Genomic DNA, 11,156 nt, shown 5'->3' on the forward strand with positions numbered 1-11,156 from the left:
TAGTTTTTAACAGCCCATTGTACCGTTCGATTTTCCCAGAGGCTGGTGCATGGTAGGGGATGTGATAAACCCACTCTTTGGCCCGAGTGTCTATAAGGTTGATCCAGAAATGAGTCCCATTGTCTAACTCAGTTCTGTCTGAGGTGCCATGTCACCACAAGATTTGTTTCTCAAGGCACAGGATAGTGTTCCGAACAGTGATGTGCGCCAAAACTTCTATTTCTAGTCAGCCAGTGGTTGCTTCCACCATGATAATCACATGGCGCTTGCCTCGGCGGGTTGGTGGAAGTGTGATGTAATCAATCGGCCAGGCCTCCCCATATTTGTACTTCAGCCATTGTCCTCCATACCAGAGAGACTTTAACCCCTTGGTTGGCTCAATTACAGCACATTTCACATTCATGAACAACCTGGGCAATAATGTCTGTTGTTAAGTCCACCTCTCGATCACAAGTCCATCTATACGTTGAGTCGCTGCCTTGATGGCTTCAGATGTCATCGGACAAGATCAGGTGTTCTCATGGTGATCACACTTTAGGCATAACATAGAGAGTGCATGGATCAACAAGCTGGTTCCCAGCAAAAGGAGGAGGATGTCTTCATGCAAAGTGTTGTGGTCAGTGGCTCAGTGTCCGACTGGAGGCCAGTAATGAGTGGTCTCCCTCAGGGATCGGTGTTGGGACCAGTCTTGTTCAACATCTTTGTTAGTGACATGGACCATGGGATTGAATGCGCCCTCAAGCAAGTTTGCTGATGACACCAAGCTGTGTGATTCGGTTGATACGCTGGAGGGAAGGAATGCCATCCAGAGGGACCTCGACATGTTTGTGAGGTAGGCTGATGCCAACCTTATGAAGATTAGCCTTGCCAAGTGCAAGGTCCTACACCTGGGTCTAAGCAATACAAGGCACAGCTACAGGTTGGGCAGAGAAGACATTCAGAGCAGACCCATGGAGAAGGACTTGGGCATGTTCGTTGATGAGAAAATGAACATGAGCCGGCAGTGTGTGCTTGCAGCCCAGAAAGCCAACCGTATCCTGAGCTGCATCAAAAGAACCGTGACCAGCAGGTTGAAGGAGGTGATCCTGCCCCTCTACTCTGCTCTTGTGAGACCTCACTTGGAGTATTGTGTGCAGTTCTGGTGTCCTCAACATAAAAAGGACTTGGAACTGTTGGAACAAGCCCAGAGAAGGGCCACAACAATGATTAGGGGCCAAAGCACCTCGCATATGAAGACAGGCTGAGAAAGTTGGGACTGTTCAGCCTGGAGAAGAGAAGGCTGCATGGAGAACTCGTAGCAGCCTTCCAGTATCTGAAGGGGGCTTACAAGGATGCCGGAGAGGGACCCTTCACTAGGGACTGTAGTGATAGGACAAGGTGTAATGGATTAAAACTTGAACAGGGGAAGTTTAGACTGGATATAAGGAAGAAGTTCTTTCTTGTTATAGTGAGGCACTGGCATGGGTTGCCCAGGGAGGTTGTGAATGCTCCATCCCTGGAGGTTCAAGGCTGGGTTGGACAGCGCCTTGGGTGGCATGGTTTAGTGTTAGGTGTCCCTGCCCATGGCAGGGCGCTTGGAACTCCATGATCTTAAGGTCCCTTCCAACCCTAACTGTTCTATCATTCTATGATTCTAATAAAGAAATGCCTGTAAGGTAGGAAAATTCTTTGAATGGTTTCCAGACGGTACTGCCAATACATTTTACTGTCAAAATGACCCTGTAGTTAACAGTAGTATATTTTCATAGAAAAGTCCCCTGAAGCAAAGGGGCATTTCAGCCAGTAAATCTCATGTTTTGATTTTTCTCTGTCAAGTTCTCCTCTTTTGGCACATGCATTCATCTGTAAGGAACCACACTCATTTGCTGAAAGTATTAAAAGAATTTAAGAAGCAGGAAAAGCAGCATGGTGCAGTACAGATGATGAGCCAACTGGCAATTATTTAAAAATCATGGGGAGAATGAGCATGAGACTTAAGTGTTTAGGATCTGGATTATGAGCTTGTGGTGTTAACTTCATCTGTACAGGATCCAGGTGCAACACTACATGTATTTTTATGCTAAGAAGGATTTATTTTTTTCTGTATAGGCATCACCAAAAAGACACAAATGCCAAATTCAGAATTAATATGATTTATTGTTATAGGGAAGCAGGGTGCTGCAGCTCTTGTACATAAAATGAATGAGGCAGGGTGTGCATCTTCTCTAACACATGTTGCTTCTTTGTATGGCTGCACTTGTCCTGTCCAAGAAAAGGCTTTCAGGAGCACATTACTACTACCTATGTTGAGGAAGAGTTGTAAAATGTAAGGGACAATTCTCATGGGCTAAACTTTCTCTATGCTGACACAGATAATTGAAAACTGGTTTGAGCTTATCCACACTTAATAAGAGCACTGGGAAGGTCAAACCCTGTTGTGGAAGTCCAGCACTGCTGCTTTGTCCTGTGTCATTTTATTAAGGATCTTTGCACCTGCTACTAATTGCAATGCTGGTTGTTAATAATGAAAAAGTTTTCAAAATCTAATTTATTTCTCATATTGTTGTCTGTTCAAACAATGGTTATAGATTAATCAGGTTGCTGAATCAATTTGTAAGCTATTTAGCGTCCTCACTTATTAACTGTTGAAAGAAGTCTTCTTTAATCTTCTTTTCTGTTTAAATATTTGTTCATTGTGTAGTGATCCATGTGTGGTTGCAAATAAGAAAACTGAGTTGTTCATAGGCAGATTCCAGTTGGCTTTTCCTTCAGGGTCTCACTTTTAACTTACAAATGTGGTAAGTGTTGTGGATATGTAGAAGACACAGTTTGTGCCCTCAGGAAAGAGTACAAACAAATCCTTGCAAGCACTTGAGTTTCTGAGACATGAAATACAAGAAAAATGAAGTCTGTGATTGGTACATAGCTTGCTACTTCCACATGTGTGATAAAAATGTGTAGGTTTGTGTGGTGCTTGCAACCAAGGATTTTTAGGAGTGATTAGGATGACTCGAACATTCTCCAGTGTGCTGCAGCATCTATACTGGAGACCTGGACAGGCAGTGTTGTTTAAAACAACTTTAAAATCCCACTCAGGCAGCTGTTTTATACCTACTCCTCTTACTAACAACAGCTAAGAGTAATTGAAGTAATTGAATGCTTGTAAAGGAAGATGCTTTTCTTTCTGTCTATATCCCTATATCCCATCCCATGTTTTCCCTGTATAGTCAGTCAGCCTATTTCCCTGTTGTTTATGTGGGTATTTCACACCACATGAAGAGAAGAAATGTTTAAAAATGGGGAAATGCAATTTTTATTCCACAAAAAAAAAACACTCATCCACAAGCAGGGAAAGAAGTGAAGTCTGGGACAAGTGTAGTAACTGCTGCTGCATTTGATTTATTCAAAATGAATTTAACTTATAAAAAAAAAAAACCTAAACAAACTGCAAGTTGACAATTCTGCAAGTGTTGGTTATTAAAGCCTGTAAAAATAACTATGTGATCATGCTACATGGTAACTGCTAATGACTGAATACTGTTTCAATCTCTTTTAGGATCAGAGTCACACACAAGTTTCCCAGTATCGCCACAATCACTCTCTGATTATGAGATCTATAGTCCACATGACTGATGCTGCTCATTTGGGAATTATGCCTCCTTCTCAGCTAACCACCATTAACCAGTCTCAGCTAAGTGTGCAGCTGGGTCTATATTTAGGAGGCACTAATTTGCCACACACTTCTCCCTCCCCACCTGCCAGTAAATCAGCCACTCCTTCCCCATCCAGCTCTATAAATGAAGAAGATGCAGATGAATCAAATAGAGTAAGTTATTCCCTGCATTATAGTGAGTAAGCGTTGCATGTCTGTATATTTTCATAAATGAGGCAGTAGCATTTCAGCTGCAGTGCTGTCATATAAAATACATGTTATGCTATAGTGGAATATGATTCATTTCCTGTTTAGCTTCTTAAGATGTTTCCATAATACCTCCATAATAATAAATGTAAAAATATACATATATATATATTTGGTCTAATATATTCATAATAATTCATTTCAGATTTTATAGATTTGGTGAATCTCTTTACTCATCAACTTTGGACAGTTTTGCCCTTATTTTGGTATTCTCTGTAGTCATATAAACATATAATCATTTAGATAGAAATAAAATAAGCTTTCTTCTATAACTGAAAGTTTATTCAATTTACATTTTGCTTTAAATAAATCTGTTATAAGAGGAAAATTTTATCAACAAAATAAAGCACAAATGTTATCATAGCAGTATTTTTAAAGGACATAATTAAGACTATTCCCTGAGAGGTTTTCTCATTAACTTAATGGAAATTGTGCACATGGAAATAACATTGCAAAAATGATCAAAATATCAAAGGAAAATGACTATAATAGAGGTATATTTAGAGCCACTTTATTCCCTTGTTGCAATAATCTGTGCATAGTTCAACAAAAGATGGTACAGGACACGAGGCACATGCAAGAACCTGTATCCTGGTGTGCTACTCTGGGGGTTCCCTATCCCAGAGGCAAAAGGAAGGTGCAGGAGCAGGGTTGGTCCCTGGCAGTGAGGCTGAGCCTCCAGTGCTATTGCACAGGAGCCTGACCCTGCATCGGGGCAGTGGAGGTGGATGCTGGACACAGTGGGTGTTTGCTGCAGGTGGATCAAAGCTGCAGAGTTGCCACTGCTTTTTACCTGAAGGGTTGGCTTTTTAACCCCTGACCAATGTCTAAGTTGACAGTCTATGTCTGGGAATCAGGGAATGCCTCCAAGCTCTTGTCTTTTGAGTCTCTACTGCTGAAATTGCATCTTAATGGAAAAACATAGACTGCCTATTCAAAATATGCTATAGATTAAATATTTTCTTTTTATGCTTTTTTTTTATGTAAATTAGCATTGGGGTGTACTTTTTTAGGTCAAGATCTTAGGATTTGACTGTCTGAGCCATGCTTACAATGAGTAGTAACTATTCATGCATTTATTTCCAGTAGATCTGATGAGATTAAGCTGAGACTAAGAACTGTTTGGGAGGAGAAAGGCTTGCAGAACAGGAGACTCCAAAATGTTGCTTACATAGTAGCTTTATCTATGTATTATTAAGCCAGACTGACGATGTTTTTTCAGTATTAACCTGACTTATTTTATGTATCTGTAGACTGTTCTTGCTGTTACTATTTCTTAGGCTACTGGAGAAAAAAGAGCTGCCCCGGATCCTGGCAAGAACACCAAGACTCCAAAGAAGAAGAAAAAGAAAGATCCCAATGAGCCACAAAAGCCAGTGTCAGCATACGCCCTTTTCTTCAGAGATACACAAGCTGCAATTAAAGGGCAGAACCCAAATGCTGCATTTGGAGACGTTTCAAAAATAGTGTCATCTATGTGAGACAGTTTAGGAGAAGAACAAAAACAGGTAAAAAATTGATGGAGGGATGTCTCACAAGAAGTAAAATAGTAATGATTCTATGTGGGTGATGGATAGAAACAGTTAATGAAATGGATCTAGGCGTTATCGCCCTGGCCCGGCTTAAGCCTTGGGAACGGTAAAGAAAAGACCAGCTGCTGTTGCCCTGGACAGGCTCAAGCCTTGGGAACTGTGAAGAAAATACCAGGTGTTAATGCCCTGCTCCGGCCTAAGCCTTGGGAACTGTAAAGAGAACTATGAAGGGTAAAGATCGGTTAGCAAAACAAAGCAGGCGGTTTGCAAGATAAAGCAGGATGTGCATCTCAAAGACAGACCAAACAGTGTGAATATTTGTAACCCTTAGTAGTGTTGCTAAATAGGGATGATAAGGGAGTAAAAGAGTGGAAAGTTACTGCTTAGCACTTAGTAGACTGCAAAAGAGATGTGAGGCGACCAATCAAAGAATGTGTGATCACATGTAAAGGAAGTAGAATGATATAAATATGCGCTTGTCACACAATAAAGGGTCTTATGCTGGATTCACATTGGACCGGGCACAGTCCGTTTCTTCCCTCAAATCTATGATTCTAATCCTTGTAAAAGTATCCTCATACCTCTGCTCTATGTGGAACATGCTACTTGCTGATGTAGACCTCTTACTCTGTAGAGCTATAATGATTTTTGAACTTGCTGAAGACCTGGCATCTATAAAGCATTTTGTTATAAGAGCCATTAGGTAGTATTAAATGGCTGTGTTTGTCTTCAAATTTTAAAGGGCAGTTTGTAAAAATGCTCAGGTGATATTGTCCTAGAGTCCTGTTAAGACTGTCTTTTGATCATTCCTATTTCAAAGCTCTTGTTTCCTATTAATCATGTTAGAAAAGGGGAAGGTAGAGCACATTTAGCATTTCCCTTTGATCTGCATTATGAATTTGTTACAAAGCATGTTAATGGAAGCTGTGATGGAAGAGTAGATTTCATATAGGACACTTTTTTGCCAAGATATGAATGATATTGTTTGTGAAAAACATTTGGAAACTTTTAGTCTGATCTAACAGATGATGGTGAACATGATTTAAAGGTGAACTTTATTCATAGAATCATAGAATAGTTAGGGTTGGAAAGGATGTTAAGATCATTTAGTTCCAACCCCCCTGCCATGGGCAGGGACACCTCACATGAAACCATCTCACCCAAGGCTTTGTCCAACCTGGCCTTGAACAGTGCCAGGGATGGAGCATTCACAACTTCCTTAGGCAACCCATTCCAGTGCCTCACCACCCTAATAGTAAAGAATTTCTTCCTTATATCTCACAAGTGCAGAGCAGAGGGGCAGGATCACCTCCCTCGACCTGCTGGTCACACTCCTTTTGATGCAGCCGAGGATATGGTTGGCTTTCTGGGCTGCAAGCACACACTGCCAGCTCATGTTCATTTTCTCATCGACCAGCACCCTCAAGTCCTTATCTGCAGGGCTGCTCTGAATCTCTTCTCTGCCCAACCTGTAGCTATGCCTGGGATTGCTCTGACCCAGATGTAGGACTTTGAGCTTGGCATGGTTAAATTTCATGAGGTTGGCATCAGCCCACCTCACAAGCATGTTGAGGTCCCTCTGGATGGCATTCCTTCCCTCCAGCGTATCAACTGAACCACACAGCTTGGTGGTATCGGCAAACTAGCTGAGGGTGCGCTCAATCCCACTGTCCATGTCACTGACAAAGATGTTGAACAAGACTGGTCCCAACACCGACCCCTGAGGGACACCACTCGTTACTGGTGTCCAGCCGGACCTTGAGCCATTGACTACAACACTTTGTGCACGGCCATCCAGCCAGTTATTTGTCCACCAAGTGGTCCATCTATCAAATTGATGTCTCTCCAATTTAGAGACAAGGATGTTGTGTGGGACAGTGTCAAATGCTTTGCAAAAGTCCATGTATCAACATCAACTGCTCTACCTCTGTCCATTAGTTCCATAGCCCCATCATAGAAGGCCACCAAATTGGTCAGGCAAGATTTCCCCTTAGTGAAGCCATGCTGGCTGTCACCAAGCACCTTGTTGATTTTCATGTGCCTTAGCATGCCTTCCAGAAGAATCTGCTCCAAGATTTTGCCGGGCACAGAGGTGAGACTGACTGGTCTGTAATTCTCCGGGTCATCCGTTTTCTCCTTCTTGAAAATGGGGGTTATATTTCCCTTTTTCTAGTGGTCGGGAACTTCACCTGACTGCCATGATTTCTCAAATATGATGGACAGTGTCTTAGCACCTTTATTTGCCAGCTCCTTCAGGATCCGCGGATGGTTTTCATTAAGTCCCATGGGTATGGCAACGTGCAAGTTCTTAAGATGGTCTCGAACCAGATCCTCTCCTACGGTGGGCCCAAGGTCCTCATTCTCTCATACTGTCTTTGGGGAAAGTGAGTTTTTCAAGTTTTATGACCCAACTTTTCTAAAGATATAAAGATTTTTTTACACATAGTTCAAATGCTTGTTTAAAAAAATATTGCGTAGTCATCTTTTGGTAGTTTATACTACTGCAGATACTTTTTAGCATCTGAAATAGTCTGTGTTGTAATATTCCTTTTAGAGTCATTAAAATATCATTTCCTGAGGAGGTAAAGTGTGCATAGGTAGTCTTGTCAAACAGCTGGCTGTTCTAGCCACTTTATTTATTCACAATAAACATCAGTTGTGGCCCAGCGAGTAGACCTGAAAATCTGTAACCACCTACAAGAATTTTTAGATATTCCAGGGAAGATCTATCTAACAGTAGAGTGTTATCCATGGGTTTCTTGTTTGATTGCATTCTGGCAAAAACATCTTAATAATTGAAGTTGGTGAAATTGTAGTCTCTCTTAATAGGTATATAAAAGAAAAACTGAAGCTGACAAAAAAGAATACCTAATGGCACTTGCTGCTTATAGAGCAAGCCTTGTTTCTAAGGTAAGGCTAATAATGCTTTCCATGTAATGCAAATTAGCAGTGGTTTTTAAATATTGGTGGTGGGGATGTGCTGTTATGCAAAATAAGTAGAATCCTAGGATTTCATTAATATAGCTCTACCAGTTGTTGTGCTGCTGCTTGAACCCTACTTAGTCTCTGCAAAAAAAAAGTCATCTCTCCAATGGCAGAGTAATGATTACCAAACAATAACTTTTCAAATGTACATCTTCCGTTATCTATGGTGGCAAAATAATGCACTTCACTGAAAAAGTAAAATTCAGTCATGAAAAATATATTGATCTTTTTACATTAACATTTTCAAGCTATTTGCAGAGTTTTGTTTTTCCTGAAGTGATACTTCTCAAAAGACAGACTTGCATTGTGTGGAACTGGAGAGCAGTTATTGTATGACAGAGCTTAAGTATTTCTTGCAGGTGAGGGGAAAAAATGTATGGTGGCTCTGAATTTGGAGAGCACTTACAAATGGACTAGCTGTCACTGAGCCACATGGAGTATTTTAGTGGATGCCAAATTAGAATAAAATTTGTGAAGTAAACAAAGCTCTGCTGTCTTATTTGACAACTTAACTTTCTAACCAGCAGCACTACACTGGTTGTAGATCTGTTGCATCTGAATGCCATAAACAGAAATATGCTTGTAGACATCTAAAATATGGTTAAGAATTAATCAGGGTAGTTATTTCTCTACTAATATTTCATATAGATCAATTACAAAAATATCTTTGATCACAAGAAAGCAACAGAAGAAAGTAATGCTAACTCCTTACAGTATTTATTTGAATGTACAGTTGCAAAGCATTAGTAAATCACAAAGAAAGTTGCTGTGTATTTTAATTAATGATTAAAAATACAACAGCAGACATTATACACGTGTTCTTGAAAGCTGGAACATTTCTTCCTTTTGTGTTGAGAAGCTGCATTTTCCTGATGTCTCTAGGACTTAGATAATATTTTCAAAGTGTTTAGTATCACAATGCTAACTTAAATGGAAGCTGGAACTCTTCTGGAAATCCCTTTGAGGGAATTTATCTTGTCAGTTCTATGTTCCCTTTTCAAAAACATCAGAAATCACATTTTCTTCCTAAATCCATGGGACCTGAGCTGCCAAGTAACTTGTGGGAAGATTGTGAGTGAAAATTGCACTCTAAGTCCAGTATTCATCTCATCTCCCCCAGCTTAAGACATCTTTGCTGTAACTTTTTCATCCAAGGTAGTTGCCGAGAGTAGGGATAGAATAGACATTTCTGTAGCACAGTTTGATGCATTGTAAGGTAAATGTCTAAAACGTAATTTATTTGTGTGGGAAGAGACTTTTTCTCTCTGTTGACTTTATATAGGGATGCTAGGCAACTATTCTACTTGTTGTGTACAATACAGATGTGTAAAAGTATGAAAGAATCCTACCTTTGGTGTTTAAATATATCTAATTTAAGCATATGCAATTATGAATCAGATTGTAGCTTCTGTCGCCATTGCACCAAACATGCCAACAAACATTGCTGCCCCACTGATAAGCTCTATGGAAACAAATATGGTGGCAATGCCATCTTCGTCTCAAGTCAGTCCCTCAATGCAAAGCCAGCAGCGCCAGATACAGCAGCTCCACCAGCAACAGATGCAGCAGATGCAACAGCAGCAACTACGTCAGCATCAAATGCATCAGCAAATACAGCAGGAAATGCATCAGCACCACATGCAACAACATTTGCAGCAGCAGAAGCATCTTCAGCAGCAAATTAATCAACAGCAAATGCACCAGCAACTGCAGCACATGCAGCTGCAGCAAACGCAACAGCAGCAAATGCAGCATATCCAATACCAGTCACAGCCTTCTCCTCAGCAGCATTCTCCAGTAGCCTCTCAGATCACTTCTCCTATCCCTGCCATTGGGAGCCCTCAGCCAGCACTTCAGCAGCACCAGTCACAAATACAATCTCAGACACAGACTCAAGTATTATCACAGGTCAGTATTTTCTGAAGAGAAATGATCTTGCAACATGGGTTTGTGTTGATGGAGGGGGTAGGGGTAAACCACATTTGGCTGAAAACTGTAAATTGTTGATGATAGTTATGCAGGGATACATAACAGATCAAATTATCCTCTAAAGTGTCTATTAAATAGGCAATAAAGAACTACAATGTAGCTGTGTATCATCTTTTAGCTGACTATAAATCATTTCATTTGTTTTTGTGCTTTGCTGGTTTTTGTGTTTTGTTTTTTTTTAGCAAGCTGTGCTCTTTTTCATGTGATACATTTTTAATTTATTTAAGCTTTACCTACAGTATGTGAATCAAATGGCCCAATAAATACCTGGACCTTATGACAGCAAAATGGCCTTTCAGAGTTATATGATATAACCCTTCTTTCTCTAAAAGTGAGTAATACTCTTCAGGGCAGTATGAACTCAGGAAGCCCTTAAAGCAGTTGTAACTGCCTGTAAAATGATGATTGGATTTCATACAATCATACTTGTATGACATGAGTTAATTGATGGCATTTTTTGTCATGAAAAAATAGAGTAAATCACAGATTTCAGTTAAAGCTCTTAAGTTTTTTCTCTCCTAAATGTCTTCACGAAGACAAATGCAAGTAACCAAACTTGAATGTTTGACCCAACCTTTCACTTAATTTCTTCAAATAAGCCTACCATAGTTTGTAAGAAAATATACATTGACATTTACCCTCTTATGTTAATTTCAATTACAGAACAAATGTAAATATATTCTGTGTCAAAGTGATGAGTTTCAGATTTAATACACTGTATTTTTAAAAGGGAAATGCACTTAAATAAAATT

General features: G+C 40.1%; 1 protein-coding gene and 1 long non-coding RNA gene across 2 annotated transcripts; both read left to right on the forward strand.

The window, feature by feature from the left end:
• Positions 1-556: 556 nt before the first annotated feature.
• LOC130599302 (TOX high mobility group box family member 3-like) lies at positions 557-10,374 on the forward strand. The gene is given in 6 exon segments (XM_057409674.1): positions 557-745; positions 3,536-3,805; positions 5,179-5,406; positions 8,260-8,340; positions 9,426-9,486; positions 9,794-10,374. Coding segments are annotated over 6 exon segments (1,374 nt in total). The 3' UTR covers positions 10,339-10,374.
• On the forward strand, positions 5,601-5,842 carry LOC130599303 (uncharacterized). Its single transcript, XR_008972200.1, has 2 exons — positions 5,601-5,740; positions 5,778-5,842. It is a non-coding gene; the product is annotated as an uncharacterized LOC130599303 (long non-coding RNA).
• Positions 10,375-11,156: the final 782 nt, after the last annotated feature.

The sequence above is a fragment of the Pezoporus wallicus genome, unplaced genomic scaffold (assembly GCF_028554395.1).
Source record: "Pezoporus wallicus isolate ANWC-B61680 ecotype Strahan unplaced genomic scaffold, APGP_CSIRO_Pwel_v1 contig_13457, whole genome shotgun sequence".
Lineage (NCBI taxonomy): Eukaryota > Metazoa > Chordata > Aves > Psittaciformes > Psittacidae > Pezoporus > Pezoporus wallicus.